The sequence below is a fragment of the Salvelinus sp. IW2-2015 genome, linkage group LG15, assembly GCF_002910315.2.
Source record: "Salvelinus sp. IW2-2015 linkage group LG15, ASM291031v2, whole genome shotgun sequence".
Lineage (NCBI taxonomy): Eukaryota > Metazoa > Chordata > Actinopteri > Salmoniformes > Salmonidae > Salvelinus > Salvelinus sp. IW2-2015.
In genome coordinates, this window is record NC_036855.1 from 26,746,107 (window position 1) to 26,764,633 (window position 18,527).

At 43.3% G+C, this 18,527-nt stretch overlaps 1 protein-coding gene and 1 non-coding gene across 3 annotated transcripts in view; both read left to right on the forward strand.

Annotated features, from left to right (window-relative positions):
* Window positions 1-14,520, forward strand: part of sdhc (succinate dehydrogenase complex, subunit C, integral membrane protein) — a 20,835-nt gene extending 6,315 nt beyond the window's left edge. The window contains exons 1-5 of one of the 2 annotated variants that reach the window (XM_024003271.3): window positions 684-783; window positions 8,681-8,782; window positions 13,118-13,179; window positions 13,339-13,502; window positions 13,677-14,520. In XM_024003271.3, coding sequence (XP_023859039.2) covers window positions 701-783; window positions 8,681-8,782; window positions 13,118-13,179; window positions 13,339-13,502; window positions 13,677-13,784 — 519 coding nt within the window. In that variant the 5' untranslated portion in view covers window positions 684-700 and the 3' untranslated portion in view covers window positions 13,785-14,520. Of the gene's footprint in view, window positions 1-683; window positions 784-8,680; window positions 8,783-13,117; window positions 13,180-13,338; window positions 13,503-13,676 lie in introns of those variants that run through there. The other variant, XM_070447075.1, reaches the window with a different exon arrangement.
* Window positions 14,521-18,109: 3,589 nt separating this feature from the next.
* On the forward strand, window positions 18,110-18,183 carry trnar-ucu (transfer RNA arginine (anticodon UCU)). Its single transcript has one exon. It is a non-coding gene; the product is annotated as a tRNA-Arg (tRNA).
* Window positions 18,184-18,527: the final 344 nt, after the last annotated feature.

Below are 18,527 nucleotides of genomic sequence, written 5' to 3' on the forward strand. Positions count from 1 at the left end.
GTTAATAGATGGAAAAACAGGCCCTACCCTAGTTAATTGATGGAAAACAGGCCCTACCCATTAGTTAATGATGGAAAACAGGCCCTACCCTAGTTAGAGATGGAAAAACAGGCCCTATCCCCTAGTTATTGATATGGAAAAACAGGCCCTACCCTAGTTAATGATGGAAAACAGGCCCTACCCTAGTTAATGATGAAAAAACAGGCCTACCCTAGTTAATGGATGGAAACAGCCCTACCGCTATGTTATATTGATGGAAAAACAGGCCCTACCCTAGTTAATGATGGAAAAACAGGCCCTACCCTAGTTAATGATGGAAAAACAGGCCCTACCCTAGTTAATGATGAAAAACAGGCCCTACCCTAGTTATTGGTGGAAAAACAGGCCCTACCCTAGTTATTGGTGGAAAAACAGGCCCTACCCTAGTTATTGGTGGAAAAACAGGCCCTACCCTAGTTATTGATGGAAAAACAGGCCCTGAGTCGGGTAGCAGAGCTCTAGTTTGAACATGAACATCCTTGAAAATGTTGAACTCTGATTTGCTTGTGCATATTATTATTTCAGCTGTTGCTCAACATGGTTTCACCAATATCAAGCTGGGAGTTATAAGTGTAGGCTCTAATCTCCTCTGAAGAAGTAAGAAGTAGGAAGTGGCTTGTTGTTTCTACTAAACCATGTTTTTACTAACATTACTAAATGTATGTTGTTTGATCTCTCTCACAGGACACTAGCCCGACAGGGCACTTGTTTGTCCCGCCCTCAGTTTGGTGTTTTCTACAGACAGTGAGTAGATTTTGTGTGTGTGTGTGTGTGTGTGTGTGTGTCAGGTGTTGGAACTGAAATTATTTTCCAATCGTTTCGTTCTGAACAGAACCATTCTTTTTTTTTTTTTCTGTTGCAATGTTCCGACCAGCAAAATACATTTCTGAACTGGTTCAAACCCCCAAAATACTGCTTTATATCATTCCTTTCCGTTCCTTTTTAAACCTCTGAAATATACACTACTGTTCAAAAGTTTGGGGTCACTTAGACATTTCCTTGTTTTCCATGAAAACATACAGGAAATTAGTTGTAAAATGAACAGGAAATATAGTCGAGATGTTGACAAGGTTATAAATAATGGTTAGGGCCAGTGTGCGCTGTCCTGTGAAGGGAGTAGTACACATGAGATCTTCAGTTTTTTGGCAATTTCTCGCATGGAATAGCCTTCATTTCTCAGAACAAGAATAGACTGACGAGTTTCAGAAGAAAGTTCTTTGTTTCTGGCCATTTTGAGCCTGTAATCGAACCCACAAATGCTGATGCTCCAGATACTCAACTAGTCTAAAGAAGGCCAGTTTTATTGCTTCTTTAATCAGAACAACAGTTATCAGCTGTGCTTACATAATTGCAAAAGGGTTTTCTAATGATCAATTAGCCTTTTTAAAATGATAAACTTGGATTAGCTAACACAACGTGGCATTGGAACACAGGAGTGATGATTGCTGATAATGGGCCTCTGTATGCCTATGTGGATATTCCATTAAAAATCAGCAGTTTCCAGCTACAATAGTAATTTACAACATTAACAATGTCTACACTGTATTTCTGATCAATTTGATGTTATTTTAATGGACAAAAAACAAGGACATTTAAGTGASCGCACACTTTTGAACGGTAGTGTATATATTTTTACATTTAGCTCGACATTAAGTTACCAGACCAATCAGGGCACGTAGAGCAGCTTGGTGTGGAGTGGGGAAGCGCTTTAATTTGTTTAGGAAAGTCGTTTAGAGCAAATTGTATTTTGCCGTAACAGCYTGGTTTAATCATAATGAAAGACAAACACACACACAGTGTGCTGACAGTCACAGTGTAGGGGTGTGAGATGCAACTGACATTTTGAGGGTGAGGATGGAGGAAGCTTGCCTTGAAGCGCTGAGCGTCTTATGACATGCACTATCTGAGTTATGGCCCACAGAGTTATACCTACAGAGGAGTGGCTTCTATAGAGGAACTTTGAATATCTTTGAACTTCTGAGTTGGTTTAATGTTCTCTAGCTAACACGCTTGTAGAGCAGCACTAGATTTAATTATATATTTTTTTACAATATATTTATTTCCATTTTACGATTTAACAATCAACAAAATGGGACACAGATAATTCCCCGTTATTCCTCCCACCTACACAAAATAGCATGCTAAATGGGAGCACTTCGTGCCAAAGCCTTCCTTCCCCYACACATGAACACACCTCCCCTCATCTGGTATTGGCTTCAATGATTAACAACAATAAAACGAAACAGAATGACCTTCACATCCAATGCTAGAAAATATATTATTCAATGCAAAAACAAATAATACATTAAGAAAATGAGGCAGCTAAAGTGATGACTCGAACTGCTTGACAGTCCCCCCAGACATCAGTCAATTCACAGGGGTTATTACGTAAATTGTATGTTATTTTTTCAGATGGAATATAGAAAGTTATTTTAGCCACATCTGCTTGGCAGAGTGTCACTTTTCCATATAAAAGCTGTGCATTTATTGGKTGCATTGACTGCTGATGCATCAACTTGAGCCTTGTGTTAAATGAAAGATGCTGAGCATCTAAAAAGAACTCTCCCCATTTCTCATCCTCAACAATGAGACCAAGGTCATCGTGCCGCTTCATCGTTCCCCAACAGAGCTTGAAGACCAGAGTACATGTAACAAATGAAACCTTTTTACCTCTTTCCTTTCCAGCCACAGTTTATCAGGTATAGATTTACTCATGGACTGAATCCTCACCTCCCTGTTGAGTGGCAACATAATGCCTAACCTGTAGGTACTTGAAGAAATGAGTTTGAGGTAACTGAAAATGAAATGCCAGTTGTTGAAAGGATAGTAGTTCACCGTCTCTATATAGATGACCAAATGTTTTCATTCCTTTGTTGAACCAACATGTAATACCATGTCTCAGGGGTTTGGGTAAGATGGGGTTCTTATAGAAAGGTGTTTATTCATATATAGATCGATTCCCCCTCTGTTTACAGACTTCAATCAATATATTTAAAGTGTTTTTAATTAAACGGTTGTTTATGAGACCTAGCAAAGCTTAAGGTGGGGCTWATATAAGGTATAGATGCCAATGAAACCGGGGAAAGACGCTCTTCCTCTGTRTCCCAAGAGGGGGAACTTGTGTGCCATACCCACACAGCCTTTTAGCTGAGATGCCCAGTAATACCACTGGAATTCAGGTAGAGTAAGTCCTCCTTCTGAGTATGGTTTGAATAGAGTTGTGTGTTTCACTCTGGGGGTTCCCTTTCCATAGAAATGAAGACACCTTCCTATTAAGTTGTACGAAAAAAACTTTGGCAATAGGAAAGGTTTAGGTTTTAAAAAGATACAAGAATTGTGGTAATATATTCATCTTTACACAATTGACCTGCCCAATAAGAGAACTTGGTCAATCCCGCCATCTATCTAATTCTTCTCCAACCTTTTTGAGAAGTGGAGAATAGTTCTGTTGAGATGTCTTAATAATTTCAGAAGGAATTTGCAATCCCAGATATGTCATTTTCTGAAGTCTCCAAAGAAAATGGCTGGTCTAAGATTGGGTTCTGKATAGCTGCCCTGTTAAAAGGCACAATTATACTCTTCAATATTTTAATTTAATATCCTGAAAAGGTCACATTCTTTCAGGATGTCAACTAATTCCTGGAGTGACATTTCTGTTTTGGTGAGGTAAAGCAGAATGTCATCAGCAACTACTGTGATTACTATTATTTGACCATGCTGGTCATTTATGAACATTTGAACATCTTGGCCATGTTCTGTTATAATCTCCACCCGGCACAGCCAGAAGAGGACTGGCCACCCCTCATAGCCTGGTTCCTCTCTAGGTTTCTTCCTAGGTTTTGGCCTTTCTAGGGAGTTTTTCCTAGCCACCGTGCTTCTACACCTGCACTGCTTGCTGTTTGGGGTTTTAGGTTGGGTTTCTGTACAGCACTTTGAGATATCAGCTGATGTACGAAGGGCTWTATAAATYCATTTGATTTMAAATTTGATTTGATATAGTGAGACCAGATGTTCARGRCCACCTATATGGAAACCATGGATGGATGAGATCTAGAAGCTTCTGCCAGTGGCTCTATAGCCAAAGAAAAAGATGACTAGCGGGACAACCCTGTCTTGTGCCACGTGATAGGGAGAACTGTGAGGAAACGTTTCCATTAGTTATGATCTGAGCCCCCAGACATTTGTACAGTAATCTAATCAGACCCTACATACTGAGGTCCAATATTCATCCTCTGTAAAACTTCAAACAGGRCGTTCCATTCTATGTAGTCAAAAGCRTTTTCCGCTTCTAATGAAGCCGCCACTACAGGTTCTTGGTCATTCTCTACATAATGCATYATYTTAAATAATCTTCTCATATTATCAGGAGATGATCGGTTTCTTACAAAGCCAGTTTGTTCCCTTTCAACCAAGTCAGGAAGAACCTTATCTAGTCTTAAGAGCTATGATTTTTTGCAAGAATCTTATATGAAGTGTTCAATAAGATATTGGTCTATGTGACCCACAAAGCAAAAGATCTTTCCCAGGTTTTAACAAAACTGTGATCAGTGCTTGTTCAAGTGCGTCTGGGAGCTTTTCTGTCTCTGTGGCAAGGTTAAATATATTGCGAAGAGGCTCAATTAGTTTGCGTAAAAAGGGTCTATAGAATTCAATAGGAAATCCGTCTAACCCTGGTGATTTTRCCCCTGCAGTGTTGAAAATGGATTCTCTAATTTCCTCAGATGTGATCTCTTTCTCCAAGTACTCTCTATCCTCATCAGTTAAAGCTTGTCAATTGAGTTTGTTCAAAAACTCATGCATTGTAGTAGGGGCATCCACTTTAGACTTGTACAATGTTTTCATAAAACTCCCTAAAGACTAGATTCATTTCCTCAGGACCCTGAACAACTGTGTTATTGGGCAGCTTAATGGAGCCAATAACTCTAATAGCTTCCTCTCTCCTTATCTGCCAAGCAAGCAACTTTCCTGCTTGATCTCCATGTTCGTAGTAGTTTTGTTTTTCTCCTAAGAACGTTTTCTGCTTTGTGGGTCGTCAGGTTGTTGTATTCCAATCTCATTGATGACTCAACTATACAAAAATTAGACTCAAATGTTCATTTTCAAGAAATGCCTATCTCCAACAAATCTACTTAGCCTTCTACGTCTTACGAACACATGAGGTAAACAAAATGATTAGCCCCCTCACATATGCAACGACAGCTTCCCATAAAATTAGGGGGGGGGGGGGTGGTGCAGAGTTGTTATTGGTGCTAAAAAAATATGTTGATATGAGTGTTCAGAAATGTTACATGTGTGGGATTATTTAGTGAATATGTGGCAAACCTCCACCTTCTTGAGGGTGGCTGTGTTTTACTGACGGGTAAGGAAGCCAGCAGGGCAGAATGATCTGATAGTAAATATGTGCCAAACCTCCACCTTCTTGAGGGTGGCTGTGTTTTACTGACGGGTAAGGAAGCCAGCAGGGCAGAATGATCTGATAGTAAATATGTGCCAAACCTCCACCTTCTTGAGGGTGGCTGTGTTTTACTGACGGGTAATGAAGCCAGCAGGGCAGAATGATCTGATATAGATCTTGGTAAGTGCTTACACCCAGTAGTTAAACTTCCCTTGCCTGCAGGAATAAGAGAGAAGTCGATTCTAGACTAACTGTTATGGACAGGGAAGTAAAAGGAGTGTTCTTTTAACCTTTTTGGTTGTGAACTCAGGATGATGGTGATGATTCCCTAATTGTCCCCATTTCATTGTTGAGGGATGATTAGTTATCGTCTGGTAAAGGTCATAGCTTGTCTTTCTTCCAGGTTTCAAGGGAGCTTTGGGGAATGCCGATTGGTTGACATTTTGAGTGTGCGGCTGGTGACCGTGAACACATCCTCTGTTTTCTTTTTTTTTTTACATGCTCAAGTGGGGCTAAATAGTCCGGTCATTATTGTTGCCGATGTTTGTCGCTTTAATTCAAATTTTATTTTGTGACTGAAAACAATTTCATGTTACAGGGAACAGTCAATATACGTGTAATTTACAATTAACCTAATTCGGGCGACGCTATGCATAGCAGGTACATCTATCTTAAAGACTTGTGCATCTTCGCTGTGTGCTTAGGGTTGCTGTCCTGATGGAAGGTGAACCTTCACCCCAGTCTGTGGTCCTGAGCGCTCTGGAGCAGGTTTTTATCAAGGATCTCTCTGTACTTTGCTCCGTTCATCTTTGCCTCGATCCTGACTAGTCTTCCAGTCCCTGCCGCTGAAAAACATCGCCACTGCACGATGCTCCCACCACCATGCTTCAGTGTAGGGATGGTGCCAGGTTTCCGCCAGACTTGACACTTGGCATTCAGGCCAAAGAGTTTAATCTTGTTTTCATAAGACCAGAGAATTTTGTTTCTCATGGTCTGAGTCCTTTAGGTGCCTTTTGGCAAACTCCAAGTGGGCTTTCATGTGCCTTTTACTGAAGAGTGGCTTCCATCTGACCACTCTAACATAAAGGCCTGATTGGGGGAGTGCTGCAGAGATGGTTGTCCTTCTGGAAGGTTCTTTCATCTCCACAGAGGAACTCTGGAGCTCTGTCAGAGTGACCACCGGGTTCTTGTCACCTCCCTGACCAAGGCCCTTCTCTCCCGATTGCTCAGTTTGGCCTGGCGGCCAGCTCTAGGAAGTGTCTTGGTGGTTCCGAACTTCTTCCATTTAAGAATGATGGAGGCCACTGTTCTTGGGGACCTTCAATGCTGCAGACATGTTTTGTTACCCTTACCCTTTGTGAGATGCAGTGTAGGTGAACGGATGATCTCTGCATGTGTGGTTCCCACCATGAAGGAGATGGTGTAGGGGTGCTTTGCTGGTGACACTGCAGCGATTTGCCATCCCATCTGGTTTGCCCTTAGTGGGACTATAATTTGTTTTTCAACAGGACAATGACTCACAACACACCTCCTGGGTGTGTAAGGGCTATTTGACCAAGGAGAATGCTGCATCAGATGACCTGGCCTCCACAATCACCCGACCTCAACCCAATTGAGATGGTTAGGGGTGAGTTGGACTGCAGAGTGAAGGAAAAGCAGACAACAAGTGCTCAGAATATGTGGGGTCTCCTTCAAGACTGTTGGAAAGGCATTCCTCATGAAGCTGGTTGAGAGAATGCCAAGAGTGTGTAAAGCTGTCATCAAGGCAAAGGGTGGCTACTTTGAAGAATCACAAATATAAAATATATTTTGATTTGTTAAACACTTTTTTTGGTTACTATATGAATCCTCTTTAGTGGGGAGAAAGCCATCCTCTTGTGTTGTGTGGGAGAAAGATCCGGAATGATCATTATTCTGTCATCTCTGTACTTGAGCTCTTCCTTTGCTCTGGCAGCTGAGAGGATGCAGACTTTGTCCTGGTACCATAGACATGTAATGACAAATGCCCTGGGTGCAACCTGGCCAGGCAGCTGCCTCCGTAGGGTGCGCTGGGTCCTCTCCATTTCCAGTGGGTGCGAGCAAGGAGGTAGACTTGGGGAATCCATTCCCGTCGAAAAGAGATGGCGTCTCTTCCCTCTACGGCCTCTGGGGAAACCTTGAAATCTGAAATTGATGGGCTTTTGATAATTTTCATAATCTAATTTCTCCTCGAGTTTAGAAGTGGCGTCTTCCAGCTTCTTGTACTTTTGATCCACGTCCTTGCGGATTTCCAGGATGGCAGCCTGGTGGTCAGCATGGTCTCTTTCTAACTTTGTCACTCGTCCCTTTGTGGTCTTCGTGTAGTTTATCGACCAGCACATACATTTTTATGAGGCGTTCATAAATTGTCTCTTYGATTTTTCTTCTACCCTTTCTGAACCATGCTGGTGCTACTTCAGAGCAATCATCCTCCGAGGCCGAAGAAGGGCTGTCAGAAGGGGGCACTTTTCCATGCCTCTTCTGAGGCTTTGCAAGATTTGSCGTCTTTTGTTTAGGGCGATAAAAGATGTATTAACTTCCAATTATTATTGAACTGGTAAACCGTGTCAAAATGCCTCAACATTTTTCCAAAGTTCGAGGATGCTATGCAGATGTGTCTTGTTAGAGCTTCGCCATTGCTTAAAAACACTTCTTACGTTTTTGTAGTTAATAAATCCAATGTGAAACGTGATCACTYTAGTATCCTTAACTAGCATTGGAAATAGTCAATTCATTCTTCTCTAATTAAATATCTCCCTAATTTCTGAATTACGCTCGTAACATCGTCAGTAGGCTACAGTAACCTATGCTTCAGAGGGAAGGGCAGGTAGCCTGCACACCCTCTGGCAAAGATTTCCAGCTGGTGGGCAGACTCTGGAATARGTTTCCGAGTGACAGCGGGAGGGCTTTGCATAAGCAAATGTGTTATGATTTTTGTGGGACTGGGAAAAAAATGCCTAGAATGTAAAATAACGGTTTCCCATGCTTTTAGAATTAAGGTTCTGTTCTGGAAGAGTATAAATCACTTTCAGTTCTGTTCCTTAAATAATTTCATTATTTTCCTGTTTTCGGTTCTGTTCCCTGAACCGGTTCCAACTCTTGGTGTATGTGCCTGCCCACTTGTCTCTGTTATTCTTTAATGTAATTACATGTTATGWTGGAATTGAATGTGTATGTTTTCTCTAGCATATTACGTGTTCTTAATGTACKATTTCTCTATTTCTTTAGTGCTGTTCCAATGGGAACCACAGCAAAGGAGGAAATGAACAAGTTCTCGGCCAAAAACAACAAATTGAACCGACCCATGTCGCCACATATCACCATCTACCAGTAAGTTGGCCACGTGCGTAATAATGAATAAATTAAGAAAGGGTGCTCTTCTTATTGTACTCTCCATAGTCTCCAGGCTGCTTCAGAGATCACTCCAATAGGAAGACAATACACACAGCTTTGATTCAGTGCTTTGTGACATTGTTTATGGATCAGGGGAGCAAGTACCTTTTTTAAACCACAAAACAACCACTCAGGCGCTCCTCGCAAGAAAATGAACTCATTATTAGGGGTGTAATTGTTCACCAAACCCAGGGTTCGGTACGAATTGCGGTTTTTGGGGTTAAGGTTCTGTTTCGGTACAGCGGGAAAATGAAATGCCAACTGTCAATGTAGTTAATTTTTGATTTGACWAAATATTTCAAACTAACCCCAGGATCTTGAGCTATATAATGTTTTGCCATTTTTTTTATATATTTTTTTACACAGGTGTCTGTTTTTTTCCCTGGTTTTCACTCTCCAAAATCAATAATCTCTTAAAATCACACGTTTTAAAAATATAAAAACAGCATCATTGTGGGTTCTACATCTACAACAACGCTTAAACCACCAGGGAGCCATTTCTGAGGTCTGGGGGACAAAATGTAAGGCATTTTTGGGTGTAGATACCCTTTAATCATCATATTATTCTGCCAGGTATGTGTCGTCTACTTTGTAGTTTAATATTTTCAATTGAGAAGCCTTTTCTTCTACCAGAAGCCTGTTGTCATTAGCATCATCGCTAACGGCTACACAAAGTGGTAGACACACACAGAGAGAGAGAGAGAGAGAGAGGGGCAATTCCCACACCGTTGCCTTTTCAGAAAGTTAAAGGAACATACCAAATTAATTCAATACATTTAGTTGATTTCTTACTAAGTTCAATACATTTTTGCTTCTACTGGGAGCTTTAAACAACAATGGAGGATCCTCCAGTTCTGGGTTATCGCCCCCCACCACGTGCTATCGTACAGAACTAGTTCCCCGGCTGCGCCTCACAAAAGCATAGTTTGAAATGCGCCAATTAGTCGTTTTTAGCGGAATACCCTACAATGTTTTTTCAGCTCAGATTTACTCGAGGCATAAAACGCAGTGTGGGAGTAGCCTTTGGCCTAGTGGATTACAGTGTGGGCGTAGCCTTTAGGCCTAGTGGATTAGTGTGGGAGTAGCCTTTAGGCCTAGTGGATTAGTGTGGGAGTAGCCTTTGGGCCTAGTGGATTACAGTGTGGGCGTAGCCTTTAGGCCTAGTGGATTAGTGTGGGAGTAGCCTTTGGGCCTAGTGGTTTACAGTGTAGGCGTAGCCTTTAGGCCTAGTGGATTAGTGTGGGAGTAGCCTTTGGGCCTAGTGGTTTACAGTGTGGCGTAGCCTTTAGGCCTAGTGGATTAGTGTGGGAGTAGCTTTAGGCCTAGTGGATTAGTGTGGGCGTAGCCTTTAGGCCTAGTGGATTAGTGTGGGAGTAGCCTTTGCCTAGTGGATTAGTGTAGGCGTAGCCTTTAGGCCTAGTGGATTACAGTGTGGGCGTAGCCTTTAGGCTAGTGGATTAGTGTGGGAGTAGCCTTTGGGCCTAGTGGATTAGTGTGGGAGTAGCCTTTGGGCCTAGTGGATTAGTGTGGGCGTAGCCTTTGGGCCTAGTGTTTAGTGTGGGAGTAGCCTTTGGGCCTAGTGGATTAGTGTGTGGGCGTAGCCTTTGGGCCTAGTGGATTACAGTGTGGGAGTAGCCTTTGGGCTAGTGGATTACAGTGTGGGCGTAGCCTTTGGGCCTAGTGGATTAGTGTGGGGCGTAGCCTTTGGGCCTAGTGGATTACAGTGTGGGAGTAGCTTTGGCCTAGTGGATTACAGTGTGGCGTAGCCTTTGGGCCTAGTGGATTAAGTGTGGGCGTAGCCTTTGGGCCTAGTGGATTAGTGTGTGGGCGTAGCCTTTGGGCCTAGTGGATTACAGTGTGGGAGTAGCCTTTGGGCTAGTGGATTACAGTGTGGGCGTAGCTTTGGGCTAGTGGTATTACAGTGTGGGGCGTAGCCTTTAGGCCTAGTGGATTACAGTGTGGAGTAGCCTTTTGGCCTAGTGGATTAGTGTGGGAGTAGCCTTTGGGCCTAGGGATTAGTGTGGGGAGTTAGCTTTTGGGCTAGTGGATTACAGTGTGGGCGTAGCCTTTGGGCCTAGTGGATTACAGTGTGGGAGTAGCCTTAGGCTAGTGGATTAGTTGTGGGAGTAGCCTTTGGGCTAGTGGATTTAGTGTGGGAGTAGCCTTTGGCCTAGTGGATTACAGTGTGGGCGTAGCCTTTGGCCTAGTGGATAAGTGTGGGGTAGCCTTTGGCCTAGTGGATTACAGTGTGGGAGTAGCCTTTGGGCCTAGTGGATTACAGTGTGGGGTAGCCTTTGGGCCTAGTGGATTACGAGTTGTGGGTAGCTTTGGGCTAGTGGATTACAGTGGTGGAGTGCCTTTGGGCTAGTGGATTACAGTTGTGGGGTAGCCTTTGGCGCTAGTGGTTTACAGTGTGGGAGTAGCCTTTGGCCTAGTGGATTAGTGTGGGCGTAGCTTTGGGCCTAGTGGATTAGTGTGGGCGTAGCCTTTGGCCTAGTGGATTAGTGTGGGAGTAGCCTTTGGGCCTAGTGGATTACAGTGTGGGAGTAGCCTTTAGGCCTAGTGGATTAGTGTGGGCGTAGCCTTTGGGCCTAGTGGAATATCAGTGTGGGCCTAGTGATTACAGTGTGGGAGTAGCCTTTGGGCCTAGTGGATTAGTGTGGGCGTAGCCTTTGGCCTAGTGGATTAGTGTGGCGTAGCCTTTGGGCCTAGTGGAATACAGTGTGGGCCTAGTGGATACAGTGTGGGAGTAGCCTTTGGGCCTAGTGGTTTGCAGTGTAGGAGTAGCCTTTGGGCCTAGTGGTTTGCAGTTGTGGGAGTAGCCTTGGGCCTAGTGGTTTACAGTGTGGGAGTAGCCTTTGGGCCTAGTGGATTACAGTGTGGGCGTAGCCTTTGGGCCTAGTGGTTTACAGTGTGGGAGTCCTTTGGGCTAGTGGTTTACATTGTGGGAGTAGCCTTTGGGCCTAGTGGTTTACAGTGTGGAGTAGCCTTTGGGCCTGGTGGTTTACAGTGTGGGAGTAGCCTTTGGGCCTAGTGGTTTACAGTGTGGGGTAACCTTTGGGCTAGTGGTTACAGTGTGGGAGTAGCCTTTGGTGCCTTGTGGTTTACAGTGTGGGCGTAGCCTTTGGGCCTAGTGGTTTAGTGTGGGGTAGCCTTTGGGCTGTACAGTGTGGGTGTAGCCTTTGGGCCTAGTGGAATACAGTGTGGGCCTAGTGGATTACAGTGTGGGTGTAGCCTTTGGGCCTAGTGGTTTACAGTGTGTGAGTAGCCTTTGGCCAGTGGAATACAGTGTGGCCTAGTGGATTACAGTGTGGGTGTAGCCTTTGGGCCTAGTGGTTTACAGTGTGGGAGTAGCCTTTGGGCTAGTGGTTTCAGTGTGGGAGTAGCCTTTGGCCTAGTGGTTTACATGTGAGAGTAGCCTTTGGGCCTAGTGGTTTACATTGTGAGAGTAGCCTTTGGGCCTAGTGGTTAGTTTACATTGTGGAGTAGCCTTTGGCCTTGTGGTTTACATTGTGAGAGTAGCTTTGGCCTAGTGTTTACATTGTGAGAGTAGCCTTTGGGCCTAGTGGATTACAGTGTGAGAGTAGCCTTTGGCCTAGTGGATTACAGTGTGGGAGTAGCCTTTGGGCCTAGTGGTTTACAGTGTGGGAGTAGCCTTTGGGCCTTGTGGTTTACAGTGTGGGAGTAGCCTTTGGGCCTAGTGGTTTACAGTGTGGGAGTAGCTTTGGCCTAGTGGATTACAGTGTGGGAGTAGCCTTTGGGCTAGTGGTTTACAGTGTGGGAGTAGCCTTTGGCCTAGTGGTTTGTGTGGGAGTAGCCTTTGGGCCTAGTGGTTTACAGTGTGGTGAGTAGCCTTTGGGCCTAGTGGTTTACAGTGTGGGCGTAGCCTTTGGGCCTAGTGGTTGTTGTTCCATATACACTATTTTTGTAAGTATTCATTCGGATTCACAGTTCAGACAGAAACCGAGGWCCCTGTACCAAACGGTTTGGTAGGAATACGTGTACCGTTCCAACCCTACTAATTATGTAAAGAGCCTTGTATTGATTTTGCTCTTAACGGTGGATGGGTTAGATATTACCATCGGGTCATGTGACCAGGTAAAACACAAGGGTCCTATCTTTAGGTATTGACAGGGTTTATATCCAGTGTGAACTACAAATGCTGTGTTTGTATACTGTATGTGTGCCTTGCCGTGTGTTGTCATGGTGCRGTGTGTTGTCATGGRACCCTGTGTCTTGCCGTGTGTTGTCATGGTACCCTGTGTCTTGCAGGTGGTCGGTGCCTATGATGATGTCCATCACACACAGAGGCACGGGAGTGGGACTCAGTGGAGGTATGATTAATATACTAACCTCTTACAGCACACTCCAGGGTCAACTTTTCCCTGAACCATTATTGGTCTAGTGGCAACTTCACCCTACTCCTTTACAGTACATGGAAAAGACCACAAGATCACAGTCCGAGAAACATAATGTTGTCCTCTGTCTTTCAGGTATCTCGGCATTTGCTCTCTTAGCGTTGGTGTTGCCAGGTAACTACCCGTACTACCTTGACCTGATCCACTCCCTGTCCATTGGCCCCGCTCTCCTCGGTTTAGCTAAGTTTGGCATTGCCTTCCCTCTGTCCTACCACACCTTGAATGGAATCCGCCATCTGGTAAGTAAAGTCCACAGCGCATAACACTAGGTCATCGCCTTAAAACTAATATACTGCTATGTTAGTCCTTGTTGATGTCTGTCCTTTAATGTKTCCTCCTTTTCTTTCTCTTGTTCTTTGCTGTTCTTTTTGTCTGTCTCTCTGTCTCTCTCTTTCTGTCTCTCTCTGTCTAAGTTCTGGGACAGCGGTAAGGGATTTGCGCTTCCTGAGGTGTATCGCTCGGGCTACGTGGTCATCGCGCTGTCAATACTGACCTCCATTGCTGCCCTTGCATACATGTGAGCAGCATGGCGGAGGAAGGGAGGAGAAAGCGAGGCGGAGAGAATATGGAGGGTGGGATGAAGGGGTTGTTTTGTTTATATATTCTGGTCTTTGTGTCACCAACACAGTAATTTGAARGGATAAATGTATAAATAATTAAAATGTTTTGTGGTTTATCATGGAAAGGTTTAGCCTGGTCAATCAGCTAACATGGTCTCTGGYGTAGACGTAACATAATAAATGTAAATCCGGGCGACTCAATTACTACGYTATGCTACGTTTCTTATGGTGTATATATTAATTTGTGGATGTTTCGCATGGTATGTTACAAATTGCAATTCGTACAATATGTTACAAATTTTTCAAACATATGATAAGAATTCCAATTTGTTGTGGCTAACGTTAGCTTGGTGGCTAACGTTAGGTAGATTAGAGGTGAAAGGAATATCTTTAAAAGTCATAAGTAGTTGCTAAAATTGTCCGTGATTAGTTTCAAACACGCATTCATTCTTTGGGTTGCTAGACGTTCCCGTTATTCACCCATCCAACCATTCTACTTTCATTGTTGCCTTAAGTAACCMTCTGTCTTGTGTAACCATACCAAACGTAACATATCATACTAATTTGAGGGTGCCGGATTTAGATGTACTATGTTATGTCTAGTCWATGAGACCAGGCTGGCTGTGKTCAAGTTTAATTAAGTGAAATGCATGTAAAATATTAGTGAAATAAATTCAACAGAATGGGTGCTACAAAATGACAGTGTTGTGTGATGGAAGAAATGAAACCAAAATAATGGAAAGATGACCCTAACATCACCCGGTTTGTTATCCAACTGAATATGATTACATTTTAGCACCAATTATGGGWGGAACAATGATGTCAACAGCACAAATGGCTRCCTATGAAGTGCACTACTTTTGACTTAAGGCCCATTGGGCTCTGTTCAAAAGTAGTGCACTATGTGGGGAAATGGGGTGCTATTTGGGATAAGAGTTACCTCATCATGTGTCCTAAATCTGTCTCCTGTGATGTCATTTATRTGCAATAGATCCTCATGTAGATCACTCAGAGCATCAAATCACCAGTAATMCCACTTTGCCAGTCAGATCTTACTCTTGTGTGTCAGCTTCAGTCATTTCTGTCTACAGTAGCCCTCTCCGGGAGAAGTTTTGTCTCCATCCGAGTCCATTACGTTGTTTTTCTCTCCACCAACAGCATTTTGGGCAGAAAAAAGGCAGCCTGTGACTTYAGTTATGTTTTTTCTGAAATATTGATGAAGGCTCCTGCAGTTTGTGTGCAGCATTTTCCACTGTGGATATGGGTCTTTATTCCACGAGGTCATTAACACCTGCACGTTARTGGATGTGTGCACAATTARGTTTGAAACGATTGATGTTTTCTGAACTAGCTACAAAGTTGCCTGAGGCTTCAGCTCCCAACGAGCCACACAGGAGCTCCTTCTGCACCTAATCATGTTTGGTTTTTTGCAGTCTGAAGGGAATACCATGTTGTGACGTAATGGTGGGCCTCAACCTTAATGTGGTGTGTGTGTGTGTGTGTGTGTGTGCGCTGAGTGTCTTAAATAGTACCCTATTCCTTTTTGGTCAAATGTAGTGCACTACATAGGGAATAGGTTGCCGTTTGGAATGCAGGGCCTGTGTGTGCACAGTCAATGACGAATGTAACAGAATGAAAGACCCACCTACTGTTCCAATATGATTTCGTAACAGTGAAATGTTGTCCCATGGGGCGGAACCTGCTTTGGTAAATACATTATCAATGAGATGGTCAACACGATAACTTATACGCTGAGTGTACAAAACATAAAGAACACCTTCCTGATATTGAGTGGCATAGCCCCTCCCCTTTTGCCCCTCAGAACATGGTCAGTTCGTTGGGACATGGACTCTACAAGGCATCAGAACATGCTCAATTCGTTGGGACATGGACTCTACAAGGCATCAGAACATGCTCAATTCTTTGGGACATGGACTCTACAAGGCATCAGAACATGCTCAGTTCGTTGGGACATGGACTCTACAAGGCATCAGAACATGCTCAGTTCGTTGGGACATNTTGGGACATGGACTCTACAAGGCATCAGAACATGCTCAGTTCGTTGGGACATGGACTCTACAAGGCATCAGAACATGCTCAGTTCGTTGGGACATGGACTCTTACAAGGCATCAATCCACACAGTTGTCAAGTTGGCTGAATGTCTTTTGGGTAGTGGACAATTCTTGATACACACGGGAAACGGTTGAGCGTGAATAACCCAGCAGCGTTGCAATTCATGACACAAACCGGTGCATCTGGAACCTACTACCATACCCCGTTCAAAGGCACTTAAATATTTTATTGCCCATTCAACCTTTGAATGGCACACATACACAATCCATGTCTKYATTGTCTAGAGGCTTAAAAATCATTTAATCAGTCTCCCCTTAATCGACACTGATTGAAGTAGATTGAACAAGTGACATCAATAAGGGATCATAGCTTTCACCTGTGTTCATTTGGTCAGTRCGTCATGGAAAGGGCAGTTTTGTGCACTGCATTTTGGTTTAATGCACAGCTTGTGTCTTAAAATTATATTGTCATTTTGCATTTGTGCATTTTCAGAAGAACACACATTGCCAACATTATTGCTTAGTATGATTGTTGTAAATGTCCTTTCTAATACTGCAGGCAAATTCAAATACGGACTTGAAGAATGTTCGCTTTCTTCCTTTGTAATCAAGGACTGATTTCCACCTGCGAGGACACTAAATGGGTGCAATAGTATATTATAAAAAATGATGGAACACTGATTTGCATGATGGAACACTGATTTGTATTCCTTCATTTTTTTATCCAATCATACATGGCCAACTGTAAAAGCTGATGTGCTCAGCCCTAAGTTATTTATATCCTGTATATTGTCATGTTTTTGTGTGTGAAAATGTATAGTTTCTTCATTCTCAATGGAAGCACAGAGTAGGCTACCTGACACCGTTTAGTTTGCTGCTGGAGGAGGGAGGAGGGCGCAGAATCGCCAAAATGAGAACTTATTTTATCAGATGCTTTTCTGATATTTACAAGTTATATTAAATTATTACAAATACACTTATAATCATATTTTACAGATGGGGCCCTGTGTGTTGGGCAATCATYTCACGTGACCTGGGTTTTAACCTTTAAATTAAAAGCTTTTTTATCAAACTGTCCCCTTTTCATGTCAGATCCAGCACCATCCTCAGACAATTTCTTTCYTTTTTTTGTGTGTAATTATCATTTCTGGAAAAGGCATAAAAAATAAAGGTTAAAATCTAGTTCATGTGACATGATAGCCCGAAARACAGGTCCATGTTWWTAGAGCACATATATTGGTCTGTATTGCATACATTTTTCTCTGAGGCTGAAGATATTCGGCTTGGCCCGTAAGACCCTCACAAACTTTTYCAGATGCACAATTGAGAGCATCCTGTCGAGCTGTATCATTGCCTGGTTCATCAACTACACCGCCCGCACCCGCAGGTTTCTCCAGAGGGTGGTGCGCGCAGTCTGCCCAACGTATCACCGGGGGCACACTGCCTYCCCTCCAGGACACCTACAGCACCTGATGTCACAGGAAGGCCAAAAGATCATTAAGGACAMTAACCACCCGAGCCACGGCCTGTCCACCCTGCCATCATCCAGAAGGCGAGGTCAGTACAGGTGCATCAAAGCTGGCACKGAGGGAATGAAAAACAGCTTATTCTCAAGGCCATCAGACTGTTAAATAGCCATCACCAGCCAGCTACCACCCGGTTACTCAACTCTGCACCGTTGAGGCTGCTGCCCTTTGTACATAGACATGGAATCACTGCACTTTAGTAATGGAACACCAGTCACTTTAATATTTACATACCGTTTTACTCATTTAATATGTATATATTGTATTCTACTGTACTTTAGTCAATCCCGCTCCAACATCGCACATCCTAATATTTATATATTTCTTAATTCCGTTATTTTACTTTTAGATTTGTGTGTAMTGTTGTGAATTGTTAGATACTGCTYCACTGTTGGAGCTAGGAACTAAAGCATTTTGCCTAACCCGCAATAGCATCTGCTAAATATGTGTATGTGACCAATACAATTCGATTTGATTTATAGATGACATCAAAGACGTRCGCTTATCCCTCAGATGAAACAAACAGGGACTGATATCGCCATCTTGGCGCTGAATAGTGATGCGCACCTATCGGTCTGTCCGGGAACAGCAGCCAAGTGGTCCTGATGCTGCCTTATGTCATGAGGATGGTCAATACGGTTAGAAAGGAGGAATATAAACACGCTTTTCATCCAATGGTGAGACGCAGTCTCTGTGGCGCAATGGAATAGCGCGCTGGACTTCTAATCCAGAGGCTCCGGGTTCGAGTCCCGGCAGAGATGGGTTTGCTAAGGAGCTGGTATGCTTTTTAGATAAAAAAAAAAAAAACTAAATTGGCAAATTGAAGCATTCTTTTTATTGCATTATACAAGCAATTGTGTCCATTCGAATGTATGCTTAGTTTCTCAATGTGGCGCTGGATACACCGCTTAGATAATGCAATTTTTTATATAAAATGAAACATGCAATCTCCATAACAGATAGATGCTTTTGGGTTTCTCCCGCCCACACATAGGCTATTGTATTCCACTTACAATCAGTTCTCATCGCAGCACCGGGATATCGTTATCAGGGATGTATGCACAATGCAAGCTGCACTCGGTAGGTTGACTCTCCCCATCAAACA